Source organism: Watersipora subatra, chromosome 3, assembly GCF_963576615.1.
Source record: "Watersipora subatra chromosome 3, tzWatSuba1.1, whole genome shotgun sequence".
Lineage (NCBI taxonomy): Eukaryota > Metazoa > Bryozoa > Gymnolaemata > Cheilostomatida > Watersiporidae > Watersipora > Watersipora subatra.
The window spans coordinates 73,926,691-73,946,892 of NC_088710.1; the positions used below are offsets into that span (position 1 = coordinate 73,926,691).

General features: G+C 35.7%; 2 protein-coding genes across 2 annotated transcripts in view; both read left to right on the top strand.

Annotated features, from left to right (window-relative positions):
- Positions 1-11,033, top strand: part of LOC137391732 (histone-lysine N-methyltransferase SETD1A-like) — a 35,797-nt gene extending 24,764 nt beyond the window's left edge. The window contains exons 13-19 of the mRNA XM_068078263.1: positions 112-253; positions 382-602; positions 1,256-1,406; positions 1,552-1,652; positions 9,267-9,383; positions 9,703-9,960; positions 10,580-11,033. Of these exons, the coding sequence (XP_067934364.1) occupies positions 112-253; positions 382-602; positions 1,256-1,406; positions 1,552-1,652; positions 9,267-9,383; positions 9,703-9,960; positions 10,580-10,753 (1,164 nt within the window). The 3' untranslated portion in view covers positions 10,754-11,033. The remainder of the gene's footprint in view (positions 1-111; positions 254-381; positions 603-1,255; positions 1,407-1,551; positions 1,653-9,266; positions 9,384-9,702; positions 9,961-10,579) is intronic.
- Positions 11,034-11,853: 820 nt separating this feature from the next.
- On the top strand, positions 11,854-19,940 carry LOC137389927 (KH domain-containing, RNA-binding, signal transduction-associated protein 2-like). The gene is made up of 8 exons (XM_068076116.1): positions 11,854-12,065; positions 12,500-12,621; positions 12,710-12,883; positions 14,464-14,550; positions 16,737-16,920; positions 17,147-17,440; positions 18,305-18,474; positions 19,114-19,940. The coding sequence occupies exons 1-7, from the start codon at positions 11,921-11,923 to the stop codon at positions 18,472-18,474; spliced, it is 1,176 nt and encodes a 391-aa protein (XP_067932217.1). The 5' UTR covers positions 11,854-11,920; the 3' UTR covers positions 19,114-19,940.
- The last annotated feature ends 262 nt before the right edge of the window (positions 19,941-20,202 follow it).

Genomic DNA, 20,202 nt, shown 5'->3' on the forward strand with positions numbered 1-20,202 from the left:
ACTGCTTGTTGCTACTCTGTACCACCCTGGGCCTGTCATAGTATCTGTCATCGTACCTTGTATGTTCACTTGAGTAGTGTAAGTAGTTGATCGCTGTTTTATTTCTTGTAGGGTCTTTATCCTACTATTGAGCATAATTATGCTAAGCTCCCTTCAGAAATGCCACCTTCAGATAAAAAGTCAGCCAAGACCAAGGTACCTCGGCAATCCAAAAAACAGCTGCAAGATATTACTAGCAGCGTTAGGGCCAAAGGTTGGCATCCTCTTACTGCTTCTTTATATCCTATTGCACACTTTTGTGTCTCACTCAATCACAGTCTTGTCAAGTATTAATCCTAATGTTTTATCTGGTATCTAACTACTTGTACGCTTGCTGTTTAGGCAACCGAGAGCTTGACCGGTTGTTGAAAGACATTCCTTCAGAAAAACTCAAAGAAACACGAGATGAAGATACTTCCGAAGAGAACAAATCTAGCTTTACACTTCGAGACACTTCAGCTCAAAAAGCAGTTCTTTTTGACCTGTTTACTAGTGGCGTCGATGCTGAAGATATGTTGTATTTTAAGATGTGCTATAACAAAATGCTCAGCAATGACGATTCGGTGAGTTGTTAAACTACATGCACCTTTTGACTGTTTCATTTGGTATACGGCTTTTATACATATACAGACGTTACCTTACTCATGAACATTCGCGTTACGAACAACAGTTGATATGAAAGGTGTTGTGCATGTCAAAAGTTGTTCATACAGAGATGCCGTAAGTTAAAATCTGTATTGCCTGCATTTTTTCAAGTTTGCGGCTTTCCGCCGCTGATGCCGACGTGCAGCAACACTTTTGAAAAAATGCAGTAGCTTTTTTTTCACAATAGTTTCTCTTCATTTGTTCACATCTTTATAGAACATATTGTTTTATTCTTTAGTGTTCCTTAAATGCAGTACAAACAAAAATGTAGGTTGCTTATACAAACCTTAAACATACTTATATAATCCTTAAACATACGTTCCGTACAAATTAACAAACTGAGCCAACATATGAACAAATGAGCGGCCATTCGGAGCGTATCTTGTTCGTAAGTTAGAGAGCGTCTGTACTCGGACTGTTCTTACCTTATATCTGTCAGTTTTATACGCGCCTACTGTTCATTATTTGTCCAGGACAAAGAAACATGTGCATCTTGGATTTCACGAGTGTCATCCAATACAAACCACGATGCATTGTTTCTTGAGAACTCATGTGATATTTTTTGTCATAGAATTATGAATGGTGCAATGACACACATTGGGTCGACCATTCGATATCGAGCATACCTGACCCGCCTCCACCTGCTAAGAAGTCTAGAAGAGCTTTTCAACAAGATCCGGACTACATCAAACCTCATCAGACTGGCTCAGCCAGAACAGAAGGTATTGCTGTCATGGATTTACTACTATTGTTGATGCCATATGTTCAACATCACTTGCAGTATGCAGACTGTCTCGTTCTTGCGCTCCACGTTCTACACAACCTTTATACGTACCGCAAGCTACATATTATATTTGCCATTAATAGGCTACTACAAGATAAGCTCATATGAGAAGTCCAAGTATATGACCAATGCTCGACAGTTTGAACAGATTGGTAAAGCAGTTTCTACTAAGAACATGTCATCTGTAAGTATTTGTGACCATTAAGAAAAAGTCATATTTGCGTATTGAGAAGTACTCACTGATGTAAAATGCATTACAGTTGCAGTAAATTTATGCCTAGATATCTGTGTAGTTGCATAAAACCTGGTTCCCATCGGTGACAACACCGCAGGCTATTGCGGTGAAATGTGAAGCTACACGCCGGGTACCTCAGAGTACTGTCGGTACTCAGCGCTAAGAGTTTAGCGCTGTTTAAATTTCGCGAAAAGCCACAGACAAAACCTTCCCGAAATGCACTGTACAAGTGAAGGTCACCATTATCGAAATGGCATGACGGGCGAACATTTTATGCGGTTATTAGCAATGCAGCTTTATATGGGAACAAAAGCCGCTTAGCGTCGCAAGCGTTTTGCTGCGCAAGTTCATGCTGGTCTCGCAATCGATATGGGAACCAGGCTTTAGTAGTGCAGTAGTAAGCATGCCACAGCCACGCAATATGCAGTATACTGTAAAACCTTTATTTGAACGCCATGGTGTTTCATTTTTCAACTCTTCCCGTAGAGTGGCGCTTTATTAGAGGTGGCATCCAAATAAAGGGTGGCGTTGTATTTTTCAAACACCTCGTCATAATGGTGAGAAGATAAATTGGGTCGCGATCCCAGAAACCATGGTGAAGTCGCAAATTACGAAGTTGAGTTATTCGACTTTGAAGCTGCACTAACTGAATTTATAATATTGATAACGATTTTTGCAACAGGTGCATCCGTATGAATCAAAGGGTGATCTTTCTGAATCTGAAGTTAGTTAAGCCAATAGAATTTTCCAACCCTCGGAAAAAACGTTGCTACGCTAAACAGGACAGTACCGAAAAATTCCGTCCGATAAAAGTAATTGTTTCTTTTTTGCCGATTTTAAAGATTACTCTGACATTTTGGACGCTGTTAATGAGTGCCTGGTTTTCCAACTGATGCCAGGAGCAATGAAAGTAAAGGGAATGAGGATGATTTTTTCTAACGATTTTTATAAGATTATTATAAGATTTAATTATAAGAATGACTATTAGATTTTATAAGATTTAATGATAAAAATAGTTATTTGATTTTACAAGATCGGCGTATATAGTGTCCGGTGGTGTGCAATATTTTACTGTTATGGTTTTTGTAAAGATTTTGTTGGTGATACTACGTCTGTACCCTAAATCGCGATACTGCCAAGTCGTTTTTAATATCTGCAAAATTAAGAATAAGTAACACATTTTCTAATAGATATACAGCTATTTATATGACAGCCAGCTAAAATCTGTTGAGATTTTTAAATTAAGCATAATTTTTGTATATAAATACAAAAATCTAGATAAATATCACAACTTCTTGATATTGGTTGCTATGACGTTTTGAAATGTAAACAAAATTGTGCATTGGCTTTCGTTTCTCAAACGTTAACACCGGTTTTTTCAGAACTATGTTTTTGCACTAATGGTGAACGTGCATTCAGTTTATTGACCATAAAGTCTGCTGTAATTAAGCTAGAATCAAAGTTTTTTTGCAAAATAACAGAATTTTCTCCTTCTGCTAGTGTAGATAATTCCAAATCTCACACACCCGACTTAACCATGGTTTCTGAGATCATGACCCAATTTAACTTTTTTATGGGTAAATCGAATGTTGCCTATATTTTCTACTTTGCTTCGGGCAAGAAATTTTCTAATTTACCTCCAACTTGTCGTAGATTCTTAAATAAATATGCACCAGGAAGCTCATACCAGTTGATATCTATTGCTTGCAATAGATATCAACATGCATATATAGTTGATATCTATTGCTTGCAGTAGATATCAACATGCATATATAGTTGATATCTATTGCTTGCAGTAGATATCAACATGCATATATAGTTGATATCTATTGCTTGCCGTAGATATCAACATGCATATATAGTTGATATCTATTGCTTGCCGTAGATATCAACATGCATATATAGTTGATATCTATTGCTTGCCGTAGATATCAACATGCATATATAGTTGATATCTATTGCTTGCAGTAGATATCAACTATATATGGTTTAAATGGATAGCATGTAAATGGTTTAAAACTTCGAATCTTCGTAGCGATTCAAACCTCCGGCTCAAGGGGGGGTTGGGAGGTTTCAAAGGAGGGGAGTATTTTTAAAAACCTCGTATCAACAATGAAGTACTGCATATCATGTAAACGTCGATATTACCAATGCCATCAAATAATAAGCTGTAAATGTGCAAACTTATAAGTTTTATAATAATAATCTATCAAATGCTACAAATATATGTCCAAGAACAAGTGAAATAAACAAAACATAATTATAATACACACAGCAACAAAGTCAACATTTCAAAACAAATATTAATATTTTTAAAACTAAAATATTTGAATACACTGTACATAGATGCACAGTACATCTTTGTAAAAAACTCATCAGAGAATCGAGTATTGAGTTGACATTAAATACGTGGTTGCGTCAAATTTGAGTTGATTTTAAAAGAAAGTAATTTTTTTGTCCATCAGTTGATATGTTGTTTCTTGTGTTAGACGATCTCATTGTCAAGATATTTGAAAATTAAAATCGAAAAAAATTGGTCGCGGTAAAAACGCTCAGGCCAAAAAAACATGCCCAGACTTGCCCAAAATAATGTAACGTGTGATACAACCTGTCTCTATCTCTAATATTCACATCAGCTATCGGATAAAAGTCTAGTCCTACGTGGCTCTATTGACATATATTTGATCTTGTATTTGCTCATGTTGGCTAAAATAAAATTTTAAATCACACTACAGCTACATTATTATGAATGTCTCAAACTCCTCAAATAAGAGAAATTAAAAACTTGTCTTATCAGCTTCCTCTAAATTCTGTGTAAACATCCTCGTACCGACTATTAATTCTACCGGTCTACGATAATTGTGTCAATCAAACTAAGTAGAATAAGGTCTTTGTATCAGCACAGTTCCGCCGCTACCCACAAAGGAAACTAGTTACTAAGTAAAATAAGCAAGCTGCATCTTTAAAAAGAATATGTGGCAAAGCCAACTGCATCCCTAAAAGTCTTGTACATTGTATAGTCAACGTTATCGAGTCATTACTGGTATTAATTTGTAGAAAAAAACTCACTGGTCACATTTGATTAGTTGATTCAAGTACTAAACAAATGGGTCGAGCTATGCAAAAGTACCTGTCAATACAGCTCTGATTACACTTCATAAATCCATCTATCAGACAAGATTTCAGCAAAGGTGTCAAGGGGGCCATGATGTATTCAATGTTCTGCAAATCATGTTTTGCATCATTTTCAACAATATTATTTTATTAAATTATTTTTACAAGCAAAAAAAATTTCATCTTGGCATAAAGCTTTTATTAAAAATTTCTATCCAAGTCGTGGCCACTCACATAGTTTCAGCTCATACAATAAAACTAATTCATCTACTGCAGCAAACTCAAACAAAACATCATGGCTTATGCAGCACACATTCAAGTCTCTCATTCCTATTTATGGCAGTTTCCAAACTGAAAAAGCTGCTTCGCTGGTGGGACCACATAAACATCCTGTAATAAATAAAACGTATGCAATAAATATGTGTCATTCATAGATTTGTCATTCTAACGCGTATCTACTGACAGCTTTAAAATTGGGAGTTAGATAGATTGCCAGTGTAGTTTTAAAAATGAATAAATGTTTAACAAAAGCATAAGTACGCCAAGCCAACGATTCAAAGCTTTGGTTATGGAAGTTGAAGATGTGCATTGATCAATCGATTTTCCTCACTTTCTACAAGTGAGAAGTGAACATCTAAAGTCTAATCATAAATCTAATTTACTAGCTAAAACTGCCAAAGAAAATTTGAAGCAAATATAGCTCGGTGAAACGATAAAAAATTATAAAATGATGCTTGGTGATAGCAAAAAGTTATAATTCTATTAATTAGTAAATGTATTCATGAGTTCTAAAATTATTACCTTTATTATATTCATCAATCTAAGCCATTGTATTGCTAGATGCTATGGATTAAAAAGAAGCCGTCAATAACTCACTGTGCATCCGTATCTCGCACGCGCACACAGGAAATTACATTGTAGCCTCAAACAGGGAAATATAATCTGAATGTAAACACAACAGTATATCTATAGGAACCTCAAAAGTAAAAGATGAATTTACCTCCATTCTCCTATCTTCCTCTGTAGCATAATGCTGCTGACACCTGTCAGCTCCAACTATAAGCTGTCTGTTCCAAAATTTAACCACCTGATACTCAGAAAATTCAGAGTCACCTTCGCACTAACTGGAAGCATTTTTACAATTCGGTTGTTCGTCAATAAGACGTGTCGATCGAGTAATTCATTAAAATAACGATGTTAATTACATATAATTTAGTATATATCGATGTCGATACGATCTAATAACAGAGTAAAATCCCTAACTTCAAGGTCACAGGCAACGCGTTTTACGAGTGATAACATTTATTCCGACCTATATAAAAATTTCGTGCTGATGATTGGCTATTGAAGCGATCTTATATTTATCGCTCATGGACTCTTTTCAGATGTATCACTCGTTACGGCACGAATGAAACATCCGCTGGAATGTGAGCTTTTTAAAAGATGGCCTCATTCAAACGCCATATATCTCATATATGGCGCCATATATCTCATATATTTGTATACCAACCCTGTCTCATATATCTCTGGACAGGGTTGGTATACAAATACAAAAATTACATCAAATTGAAGCTGATGTTTTAGCTTTTTATTGGTCTTAATTTCATTGAATTGACCTTTTTGACGCAACCACATCTTTAAGGCGACCGCCACATAATTGCAAGATGTGAATGCTGCTTGAGCATGAACGGGGAAACAAATTAATTACAATCAGCCTGTTTTATATGGTTAAATAACGTATTATGGTTTTGGTATATAGCCTAATGTTAATGAAAATACAATGCAATACAAAGACCCCAATTTCATCAAAATAGTGATACTACCCGACTTTTTATTCTGAAATTATATGGTAGTTAGAGTGCAAGTGCAGTAAAGGAGTTTAAAAAGCCAGCAGTGTCAATTGATTCACAGTATCAACTTCATAGTAGTGTGCAGTTGCGGTGCACAATCATGTAGTTTCATGTTTTGAAGAATGCGCATTCACCGTATGCATGAATCACTGGCTTTCAGGTAATGTGTCATAGAAATACATAAATATGCATGAGATCATAATCGACAAGTTGCTGTAGGAGCACAGTTGCACTAAATGTCTACTACGCACTAGAAAGTTGTAATGCCCTACAAAATTACTGCGCACTGCAACGATGCAATATAATTGTAATTTGTCACCTCTCCGGTTTGCTTTGGCCTTTTTCACTGCCAGTTTATTATAGTTCACATGTTTTTCTTGTCACACAGTAGTCTGACCTTGAATTTTGACTACCATGCATTTTAGTCGGCTATGATTTGAATTCCGAAATAATTTTTTCCATAACAAATAATGTGAACAATTTAAGTAATTTTCAAGGCTAGAAAATGGCTTTTCTAAGCATTTTGTTTTACATTATTTTATACCATAAACTGTTTATTTACCCTTTTGCTTTTTTATTTTTGAAACTACCACATTAAATTCTGTACTTACAGTTCTCGAAAGGAGCATTTCATTGCATTGATTATTAAAGAATTTAGTGCTTTGAACTATTTAAGGTTTATGTTGTCTTTCAACATATTAATAAATCATATAAAGCTTTAATTTACGGAATGAAAATCTAGTTGCGCATCAACTATCTGATTGAAACACATATTTCACATTGACGAGTTATTTATAAAATCTGCTGCCGTACAGAAGTGGTTTTTACCTTATAATCCTCTGAATCACAATTACAAGTCATTTTAAACTGTTTACCAATTGTTTGAATGTAGCAGATTTGATGTGAAGAAAATATCGCAATCATATTTTAATTGCTTCCAGTAGGAAGTAACTTACCTTGTCACTTTATTATCTGATATAATCACATAAAGAGTGACTGGATAACTTTCTTGGGCATTCAATCCAAACAAACAGATTATATTTTAACTGGTTTTTTACTTCATAAAATTGGCTTTGGCCAAAACTGAACGGTCGACATAGCGACTAAGCGTTGTTTGTCTCGGGTATTAAGGGCTGGTGAGAAGAACAATCTTTATTTCGTATTGGAGAAAACGTGTCTCAAACTTCATGGTATTCAGTTGCTGATCTTCTGGGGTTGCTTCTTCAGAACACGACTGCCTCTTGTTTAAAGTTGGCCAAGTGTAGTGAAACATTTAGAGAATTATTTTTTAGTCAATGAAGGTCGAAAGCACCATAAATTTTAAACGAAGGTGAACAATTAGAGATTTTACAGTGGTAATGGTAATTATGGGACCACTTAATAATCTTTGTTGCGGTGATTGTTATAAACTCACTTTATTTATTATATCTGACCATACATACTTTACATACTTGAGGAACAGTTTTTGCAGACACTGTGTCTGCTACAAAAAGTATTCTCAAGAAATATAATCTATTTACCTGGCTCCCATTTTATCCTATCCTCTGTGTGATTAGTAATAAGCGCTGGCCAACCAAGTATTGAAGCTCTAATAATTCATCAAAGGCCGCCAATTTACTCTCGCATAGTTACATATGTACGATGTTTAAAAACCATGTTAAATTTGGCCAATTTGGTCAACCAATACACACCTAGTTTTTATTCAATTTTTGTGAAAATGTGTAGATACCGCCATGTCACACCAAAACCTGATTAAAAAGGCAATTGTAAGTATGTATTTAATGTATTAGTATTCATGTGTAGAACATATTTAGCTATTCATTGATCTGTGTATTCACCTAACAATTACTTGAACTATGAATTAATCACAAATAACTTATTCATTCTAAGAGCTCCCTTCTTTTTCATTACCGCAGTAGATCATCTCTCAACAAATGTTAAGCTCTGCGACAAATTGAAGTAGCTAAACTTTAACTCGGTAGACAACTCCAAGTTTGGGTTGAAGTTGTGTTTCGCATTGAATGTGTTAAAAGAGCATGCAATGTATAATGCACACTGAATTTCTGACAGATATACAGTGCTATTAATAGAGAAGGCTAGGCTGGAGAATGCACTGCTGTATCTGTAGCAGTTCGTACTTTAGCCTTTCTTCCCTCAGTTTTGTCTGAAATAAAAAAGTGTAGAAATAGCTTGTGTATTTCATTCTAGTTGAAGATAAAAATAATATACAGTAACATACTAGGCAAAACACATAATGCTGTCAATATTTCTTAGATCATAATGGACACATTTGTCTGAATGGACTGTCTGTCTGAAATCTGTCTGAATTTGTCTGATGGACACAGTTGAATGCTAAAGATAACAATATGGAAAAAAAAAGTTAGCTGGCAACTAGGTCGTGGCAGCAGATTGTTTTATTTTTGGGTCATTCGAGTTTTATATTCTCATTCCGCATGATCTGAGATGTCTGAAAATCGAAGCTTTACTATATGTCTGACAATCTCTATCAATTTGCTGTGTTAGCTTTTGCTTAGTTTGTGTTGAAATATTTCTTTCCGTCGATACACTAAACTCATGCGTCAATTGTCTACCAATATAGGATGCCAAGGTATCTGCACAGAGCATCCAACGTGAAGCCAGATCGAATCAGCGAAGGCTTGCTACAGCTTTTGGTGACCTTGACACCGGCGAGCTTCTCAAATTTAACCAGCTGAAGGTCAGCATCTATTTGGTATCCTTCTTCCATGTACCGTAAGAAAGTGAAGCATTATTTTCATGAAAGCTACAGCAATTACAAATATATTAATAGAATAACTTGCTGTAAGAAAGTCTCCCATTTGTGAATTTTGCATTAGAGTTGTGGCCTCTAATAGGATACTAATCTGTAAGAAATTTGGTGTTCTCTACCCTTTTACTGCCATTTAACCAATATACAATGTTCCTTGTTGTTCCTAATTACCCCAAGCTAAATTATGTGTTATTATGATTGAGCAGGCACAACTATGACCCTAAGCTGTCATTTTTTCTGTTGGCAGTTTCGCAAAAAGGCTCTTAGGTTTTCGCGATCAACCATCCATGATTGGGGACTGTACGCGTGCGAGCCCATACCCGCTGATACAATGGTGATTGAGTATGTCGGGGCCATCCTGCGTCACTCAGTAGCTGATGAAAGAGAAAAGCAGTACGAACGAACTGGCATTGGAAGCAGCTACCTTTTCAGAATTGACGGTGAAACAGTTATTGATGCAACCAAGTGTGGAAATTTGGCTCGTTTTGTCAACCACAGTTGTGACGTAAGTTAACTTATTTATAGGTTTATTGCAACAAATTGAGGGAAATGCAGTCTAACCTCAATTCCCAAACTTATCAACTTACAAATTATCCAACACACAGTGTTTGAAATTTTGTGAAATATTACTGTTGTATAAGTGAAGCTTGTAATTTAGTTAATTTATTTAAAGCATTGTACTTCAATGCTTTGTGTAATCACCTGAAGTGTTATTAATATCATAGGTTATTGATCTCTTTAATGAATTAGAAGAAATACGGAGGACTAGTATAAAAATATTTGCTCCAACATGCAACAAAGTAAATTTCAGCACAAATTAGATCCTTGTGTCGAAGTTGGACTGCGCATGATATGGTCTATAATTATCCACAGTAGATCTTTCTCACTTTCTTCATTTCACTAAACACACCAGAAGGCTTTGGGTGAAACCTATATTTCCTACTACGCCTGATCAGGAAAGATAAAAATCTTAGCCGTCTAGGGCATTTTATGGGTTATGTGCTGCCTCAACAATTCTGTTTGCAAAAATTGTTGGCTGGCTTGAAATTTTAACATTATTTTATACAATATGTTATATACATGTACAATTGTGCCCTATCTATCATCTTATGTTTTGTTTACAGCCAAATTGCTACGCTCGAGTCATAACTGTTGATGCAGCAAAAAAGATAGTGATTTACTCACGCCGCAAAATCGATGTGGATGAGGAGATCACATATGACTACAAATTTCCATATGAAGATGAGAAGATACCGTGTTTGTGTGGCACCGCTGCATGTAGAGGCTTTCTTAATTAACTATTTTTTTATATTTTCTGTAAATGTATATAGTTTTGTACATGTTTGTGATATAATGATATCTGCAAAGCCACCACACCTTCAATTGTCTTGAGGTTAGCCAGAGTTGACTGTCAAACTTGCAGTTCTTTATACTTTTAACTCACTGTAAATGTACGTAGTTCGACTGTTAATTCTTTCAGCCTCAAACCAGGATCTTAGCTGTCTAGGAAATTTTAATGGATTATATGATGCTCAACAATTCCATTTGCAAAAATCTGTATCATGAAATATATGCAGATAGACTTAACCCTTTTGGTAGCGTAGGTTTTAAATCAATTTAAATTTCTCAGAGTTATTAGTCACCTCAAACTTGAATGCACAAGTTCTTGCTGTGGTGCTATGCACCATTTAAGAGTAGTGGCTTCCCACAAGGACTACATCGGCTATTCAGCTTTCACATCTCCGGATGCATAACCCTGTGTAGGCAGACCTGCCAACCTAAGAGTGGGGCAATGCGTGAGATTTGGTTTTGGGGCAATTGATGTATCAATAATAGTATATATAAAATTGTGGAAATTGGGGCAAAAATCTCACGCATTTTCATTTTTTCTTTGGGGTGATTGCGTCAGTCTCACGCCTAATGCGTGAGAGTTGGCAGGTATGTGCGTAGGGCATAAAATTATAATCGTTAATTCAGGCGTTACCTGCGAGGCGCTAGGAAGCAGCAAACGCGCAAGACTCACCCGATTATATTATATAAATGCAATATTGACGTGCAGAGTAATTGTCTATGATGCGAATTGTTAGTAATCTTTTATTTTGCTGATAACAAAAAGGCTCTATTTGCAGGCATATTATAAAATAGAAACTGTAAAAGTATCCTGAACGCAAGATAGTAGTGAACAAATCATGTTTAGTTTGAGATTATTTGTGTAAAAATTAAAAGAGAATTTAATGATGATGCAAATAGAAATATTTCTATGGAGATCTAGTACAAGGCGTATAAACTAAATTTTTGATTTTATTAAAATGTCGCATTTTACCAATAATTTGTTCACGCCCTAACCCAATAATTTACAAAAAAAGTCCGAGTATATGCACCGGGAGCTTCCGGTGGCGCCATTTTGCGAGACAGTCGCCCGCGTGTAGGAACAGCGAGATTTCTTTGTTCAAGTGCAGCTAACAATGGATCAGGAAGGCTTTGGGAATGGAAGTGCTGCAAACAAACGTCAGCCTAAACCTGAAGAGCAAGCTTTAGTGGACGAGTTTGCCATCTTATCTGCCCAACATGCAGACCAATTTCCTCATATCTGTCAATTCCTACAGAAAGGTTGGTTTAATGTAACCAAGTTATTAATTTCTTTGTAATGTTTAAATTGTTCAATAGTGCTAGCTAATTTATATCGCGACAAACAATTGGGTTTCTTTTGAAGAATGTTATGCTGGCACTATTGGCATTAATCGCATGACATTCAACGCCCTATCTAATTTATATCAAGTCGTTAGATTGCTTACAAATTATGTTATTGGTATAACTACTAGCATATATTGACGTATCTAACTACATTTCAAAATGTCAAGTATTCAAAGTACATCTATATAGTTACATAAGTTATTTACTGTATCAAAGCGCGACACATTTTTTATTCCTTACTCTAAACAGCGTTCAGCATAGTTTTGACTCTAAGATCCTTTAATATAATTCATCTTTGCTCTAGTTAGGTTTTTTGGAATTTTTTTGTTAATGTTGAATTTTGTTTGCAGAAACCAACAGAATTTCAAAAGGTCACAAGTCTCTTGAAGAAGAACATTTTCTTGATATTGAAAGTGGCAAACCTGTTCGTTTAACTTACAAGGTCTCTGTGCCCGTTGAAAAGTATCCAAACGTAAGTTGACAACAAATATCCTGTGAATTTTTTTAATTTATTCAATTTTCATCATCCCATAGGTTTTAAAACCATTTTGTCATTACAGTTTAACTATGTGGGACGGTTACTTGGACCTAAGGGCAGCACACTGAAGGGAATGCAAGAAATATCTGGATGTAAATTGGCTATTTTGGGACGAGGTTCAATGAGAGACAAGGCAAAGGAAGAACAGTGTAGACAAGAAGGTGGCAAATACTCACATCTCAATGAAGATTTGCATGTAAGTGCATCATCACCTTTTGAAGTTAGCAGTCATGTCTGATTACTGCTTTGATGATGCCTTGAGTGTTTTTTAAGACTTTTTTCCTAAACCAGCTAGCACTTTCAATAAGTCCTCTGGGTGCCAGAAGGTTAATGGTATATTTACCTCTATTCTCACAGCAAGTGAATATCTTGAAACTTTAATTCGAATGCCATGGTACTCTATTTTTCAATCCTTTTCCTGTAGTGGCAGTCAAATGAAGGTGGCAGTCAAATAGAAGCTGGTGTTGTATTTTTTAAATAACTTGTCAGAATTTTAGGAAAATAAATTTAACCCTTCTGCAGTCAAAGCGGTGTTCCCTAGATATGGACTTTCCTTCTGGCGGGGCGACATTAACTTTTTTGGATGCTATAAATCTGTTAACTTACATCCAAATTCTCAGATATCTCTAAACAGGGTTGGCACGATTTAAATCAGGCGATTTTTATTTGATTTAAATCACACGAAAAAAATCATGATTTTTTTTCAAGAAAATAGTCTACCACTAGTGTAGTAGATTTAGTCTAGCAATAAACAACCTGTTTTGTACTGCTTTCAACTCAATAGTATAAACTTACTGACCAAACATTCATTTACTTAAAGAATTTAATTAAATACGAACCTACAGGGAGTGAGAGTTTACAGAGGCTTGCAGTCTTGAACTGCATGCTGCAGCGCTAATCCATCAGATTATCAATTATTATCAATTATCAGTTTCTTATCGCAGAATAAAATGTAATTCTTTACATAAATTTGTATTGGCATTCTCGTTGCAAGATACTAAAACAGTTATTGGTACAAAAATTCGTAAAAATAGATTTAAATCACAAAAAATCTGATTTTTTAGCAAAAAAAATCATTGATTTTTACCAACCCTGTCCCTAAATAAACATGCATCGGGAAGCCTAAAAATATTTCTACCAGTTGATATCTGTTGCTTGCAAATAACCTTTTTTTCAACTCAATTTTCAACTCAAAACTATAGTTAACAACGTTGCGTAAACGCTCATTACATTCATTGATATGTTTGTTACAGTTTGCAACCAAAACTGGCTTTTTTTGCGCAATAGAAAATGAGTTAGAGCGTCGATCCATTGTAAGCTGAGTTAACATAACAGTTACCGCAAAGATGTTATTACATAATATCATAGAAATCAGCAAATTTATAAGTCATATAATCTGTCAAATGCTTCAAATCTATATTCATGAACCAGTGACATAAACGAACCATAGTTAGAATACATGCAGAAACAACAATTAATATTTTTGAAACAAAAATATTTGCATCGTTTGCTCGGCCAGTTGCATTCTGATTGTTGCTTTCGATGGCTTGAACATATGTCTGTTCAATATCTTCCGCAATATCTTCTTATCTCACCCTTTCTTCTGCGCAGTTGAACTTGTCGATATTAGCGTCCAAATAATTTTTTAGCAGAGCAAAACCTTTGCATTGAATTTCGCACGACTAATGCATAACTTTTAGCCGCATAGATGCTAAGCACAACTTTTAGCCTCAAACTAGTTATTCATATACCATCGTCTTGTTTCAATGTTTTTAGGTGTGGATACAAGCCTTTGGCCCACCGGACATGGCTTTCTACAAACTCTATGTGGCAGCCAAAGAAGTAAAGAAATATCTACATGCTGTGAGTAGCTGATATGTGATTTGTTAACCCTTTCGCTATCGAGTGCATCTAGCTTGGAAGCGCCCAGCGTACTGGGCACTTATGACTAGACGCACTTAGTGGACACTGGTTTTAATTTATGACATAACCAGAAGTCACAAGGAGTCAGATATGGTAGGTATGGATGTTGCGGCATCACGGCCATGTTGTTTTTAGGGCAATACTGTTTCACAAAAAATGACAAGTAGGTACATCAAAATGACAAATGTTGGTTCATCACAAACTTTGCCAAGACTCGTCTCATGTTCAAATCGACAGTTCAAACCCGTTAAACAATCCCAAAACCACTTCCATTCTCTCCAGATATCTTTTTAATACTAAGATGATGATCTGCAATGGCTAGTGCCCTCACACTGTCAATTGATGAACAAGTTTTTGTCGCGGTTGGTCTGTCAGACCTCGTGTCATCTCCAGTGCTGTCTATATCTTCACGAAAACATTTGTGCTGCCCAAAAACTTGTACAGTGATAGCAGGATTTTTTTCGCCCTGCGGTATAGAATAGGCGGATTTTTCGCCCTTTCCACACAAAATCAACAAAAAATTCTCTTGAATTTCAAATTTGGTAGTCGGAGTGCTGATTCGGAATAAGAAATATGCGGTTACGCGATTTGCTAAAATCCCTCTAACAACGCATGAAGGTGATACGATGCTTGATCTCATTCAGTTCGGCATTATATGTTCACTACGATTTTTACCAGGAGATGTTTGCATTAAATATTTACCATGGGTTTCTGCACCCTTCTATCCCCAGAATTTTCGTCTTACCATGCCAACCCTAGAACGAATTATAATCATATGCCTAGGGTCCATTGTATTTTCTTTAAAACGTTATTTCCAAAAGCACTGTTTAATGTTTCGACTAAGTACCAGCTTCCCCTATATTCACACATTTAATGTAAATGTTTTGTTTCAATATCTTAGCCACTTTGACAAATTTATTAAAAGTTGGGCAGAAACAACCGGATGACCTTGACATAGCGTTGGCTCACTCGAGAAGCCTTTGTTGCCAGTGACCTGAATTTTTGCCACAATATTCACAAGACATTTGCTGGCTATAGGATTTCTCATACATATATATGCGAGTGTACACAGCTCCATTTGTTCAACTTTTGGATCAGACTTCGTAAATTTATAAACAAGTGTCAAAACAATATTTATAATACATGCAAAAACAAAATTTAACCTTTTTGAAACAAAAATACCTGCATTGTTTGCTCACCCAATTACGCTCTTATTGTTGCTTTCGTTTGGGTTTATTTCATTTTCTAGCTGTTTATTACCTGTCTTAGTATCTTCCGACCTCAACTCTTCTGCTAAACTGCTAAACTACTGCTAAACTAGTATTAGCTTTCAAACAATTTTTTAGAATACTTTCGCGTAATTAATGAGAAACTTATAGCCATCTGTACAGCTAAGAGCAAATTTTAGTCTTACAATAGTAGATTCTATCGTATTTACTCAACCGATAATTAGTTGGTATAATACAAATTTACCGACAAATGAAAAGGATTTTAAAAAGGTCTAGCGAAAAGTGAAACCACACCTGCTGATGTGGGTTTGGTAAGCTGGGACAAGTCTCATCCCGATATAGTCGGTAGTATACGGAAAAGTTTCAATATAAAAGGCCAGCAAATTCTCAGTCTCAGCAATTATCAGTTGGTGTCGCTCATGTTCATTGGTTAAACCACTTACTGACTAGTAACTGTACGTTATTGTAGTCAATAAGGCTAGTAAACTATGACCTTGGCTAGCTTATTTGGTTGATCCATATAATTACATACACTCGCCCATCATCACAGTTGTCAACCAATTCATAAGAAAAATTACTTCACACAAATTAGCTTCACAAAAGGTTTGTTCTTGTCATTATTGCTGGCTGTTAAATGATTGCGGTTTTATGATGTTTCAATTAGAGATTAAGATCTGGCTATGATGTACTGTGTCAGTCACAGTTTGTCGAACTATCAAAGACGTTCTGTCATTGTTGTCCGGCTGCATCAGATCGCCTGGGATCTAAGATAAACAGTCAGTATCATAGTGCTAAATGCATTCCCTTCTTGCATTTAGTCTCCTTTACCCGCAACATTTCAGTTTATGTATTTCAAATAAGCTTGTATCGTTTAGCATTTTCTTCTGCATTTTGCAGGACTATAATGATGAGATTTTCACAGAACAAATGATGGTATTAGAGCAAGAAGGCTCACTGCCACCTGGCTATACAGCATCAAGGGCGGTTCCACGTGGGCGTGGAGGACGAGGTATGATGAGAGGCAGTATGTCTGGAAGAGGAGGAATGGGTGGTTCTATGGGAAGGGGCAGTGCTTCTAGGGGTAAGTAGTATACTGTTTTATCGACTGGAGTGTCCTAACACATTTAACATTGGTTCTTTCGTTAATCAGTTGTATAAATAATCGCTACTACCCACCCTCAACAATACACTGTCCTCTTTTGATGGTCTTTTTTACATGTCATTTACAACCACTTAAAAATGCTTGTCATTATTGCCATTGTATAGTTTGTTTCGCTAACAACTAAATGGTCTTTAATGCTTCTCAGGTGGTGGAATGCTCAGAGGTGGAGCTAGAGGCCGGGGTAATGCAATAAGAGGTAGCACTGTTCGAGGTGGACGTGGTAGTATGCACAGAGGTGGCGCTAGTGGTAGTGGAGTAAGCGCTGATACTCTGTATGAGGATGTCTATGAACCTGCACCACAAGCCTTCAAATCGGAATACGAAAATGGCTCATCATCCCTTGGTGGTGGTGGCATATCCAATGCATACTTTGATGAGTTTCCAGAGCCGAGGACTGGTGGTGGCGGTGATGGCATTGGTTACCAACGACAAAGCCATGGTAAACAAAGCAGATTGAATCACATAGGAGGTATATCCCCAGGTGGTATGGCCATGCACCAGAAAGCCTATTGAGTAACACAACGTCGATGAAAATAAATATCCAGTCAGAGTTCAGTGCTATATCATACATGTACCTAAATAAATAAGCCCGGCAGTGTCCCCATCCGTTATGCCATCAACAAGTCCAACATACATTGTCTTCCTATGTTTATGGCCATGCTAGTTTTTATCTATTCTATGTTTTGTACAGATGCTTTAGAGTCATTTGTTGGTTGCCTATACAGCAGCCCTGTATTATATTCTTTGTAAGCTGTTTGTACAAAGATTTCCAATGAGTGACAAAACCAAGTGTGACTTCATCTACAAGGCAGACTAGGTCTCTTTCAAGCTCGATATGTACAGTATTGCCGCTTTCATCTTCAATATATTTCTTACCTTTCAATTTTTTCAGTGTTCTCAAACTTTTTCAGTCATCTCATTTTTACTCTCACATCTCATTTTGTGGACAGTACTCTCAAATCATTGATCCGGTTGTCTTTACTCAATAAATTGTGCAAAGCGGTCGCTGCTCTCGGCAATGTTTCATTGTTTGCTCTTCTCTTTCTCTGTTGCGCATTTCGGCTTGCTGAAGATATTCAAGAGAGTGCTAGATTCTATATGTTCCACGATCTGTTATCATTTAGCAGGCAAGTAACTTTCTCTTCTCCTTTGTTACTCAATTCATTTATTCTTTTGAAACTAAAATTTGCGCACGTTCGACCTGCTTCTGCCTCGCTGTTCTCTCTGCACATTCGACCACCTGGTTTTGTCACCCATCACTTTTTTTCTCGCGATTGTGTCACATTTTTTTGGTGGATTATAGGTGGCTATGGTGGCAGTTCTATGGCATCTTCAGGTTATGGCATGGAGCCAGCTGGTGTCAGCCAGTCTGGTATGGACGGTGCTTCTTACATGAGTCATGGTAGCATGGGGGGGATGAAGCGAGGTATGGATGGGTTGGATCATCCAGTCAAGTATCCACGTCGATACTAAGTAAGTATGGTCTACATTCACAATGAATTTATTTTGTATAGTTTGCTGATATCATAAAAAAACTGATAACTTGATGATTAAATGTGGTAGTCTAACAGAAATTATGATATACCTAAACGAAGTTTGTTATATAAACTGATAACTTGATGATTAAATGTGGTCTAACAGAAATTATGATATACCTAAACGAAGTTTGTTATATAAACTGATAACTTGATGATTAAATGTGGTCTAACAGAAATTATGATATACCTAAACGAAGTTTGTTGGCAAAAAAGTTACTAGCATTGAGTTAAATATCGAAAGATAATGATAAACAGTCCAAGGGAACCGTTACATTTTCCAACTGTAAAGAGAGTTGTAGTAAAGTTTGGTGTGGAATCTTGCTACAGATGATGTGTGTAACAGGAAATAAGGAAACCTAAAAAAAAATTGCCGAGAAATTAATAATTAATTATGAATATCATAATCTCAATGGGCTGCATAATTAATGAGATGAACAAAATGAAATTTTTAAGCATGGATGTAATTTTCATAATGCTTCAAATATATTTGTGTTAATAATTCTTTGGTTAATTTTTGTTGCTTATATGTTTATGCCTTAAATGTAATTTTGATTAAAAATGACTCTGTTTGTAGCACGGACAACCCTTGAACATAAAACTGTTCCATATCTCAGAGAGATTAAACAGTAGCTGTCTAGAAGTCAGCATTTAAAGTACTAAAGAGAAAGTACATACCATACTTCACTAGTTTAATAGCTAAGTATGTGTTTGCTGCCAAAAAGAAGGTCACTGATGATGAGGTAACAAGCAGTATAATAGACAAAATGGTGATTCTAGTTAAATGTTGCTATTTAGTTCCAACCTTGGCTTTAAATATCTCCATTTCAAGTCTTGGAAATAATTACCATATTAAAATAGTGTCATCATAAACATGTAGAAAGCTATGTTGTAAATAGGTGTTATTGATAATGTTTGTCTTTGTATATATTAAGATTTCTTAGTGATTTGAACTTTCTCATAATTACAATAGCCTTGAGTTTACTCTGTTCAGTGGTCTCATCACTTTTTAATATTCTTGGAGTTATGTCACCTTGACTATAATTTTGCCTATTTAAAACTAGGTAAATAGCTAATTTGTTTAAAAACCAAACACCATCTGTTCTTTGAGACAATATAATTCATTATTTTGAAACGGACTATGTATATTAATAATACTTGATAGTGCGTAAAACATTAGTTTGTTTAGAAACCAGATATGTATGGTATTAATACTAATGATAATACTAATAAATTCTTTTTTACCTCGTTCATATTCAATGACTAACTGTTTGCGTCTGATCACTTCAAATGTTATGACCATGACTATTCCGTATCAAGCAGCAAAGTAATATCCAACTAGCAACCTTTCGCATAAACCTTTTATGTACTTGTAACAATACAATAAACTCTTCTTCAATCTTATACAGGAAATGGTTACTTATAATCAAGAAATTAGCTATCTAATTTAATACTATAGTAATGGCACCAAAGGAAGCTTCAAACAGTCTTTAATTAATGCCAAAAAGGATTTAGAATTGATTGACAATAAAACAGAGTAACTGTTTATAGATATGGTATGATACATTCGATGTTCAATTCTATGCAAATGTGATGTTAGCTTAATAATAGGCAAATAATAAACATCGGCACTTGCCATCATGTGTCTAAAAAATAATGTGTCGCT

Bases quoted from the DNA above. Each gene is read 5' to 3' on its own strand.
- LOC137389927 (XM_068076116.1), top strand. From the start codon at position 11,921: ATGGATCAGGAAGGCTTTGGGAATGGAAGTGCTGCAAACAAACGTCAG. The intron at 12,884-14,463 runs GTAAGTGCATCA...CAATGTTTTTAG, and splicing joins ATCTCAATGAAGATTTGCAT to GTGTGGATACAAGCCTTTGG. The intron at 16,921-17,146 runs GTAAGTAGTATA...AATGCTTCTCAG, and splicing joins AAGGGGCAGTGCTTCTAGGG to GTGGTGGAATGCTCAGAGGT.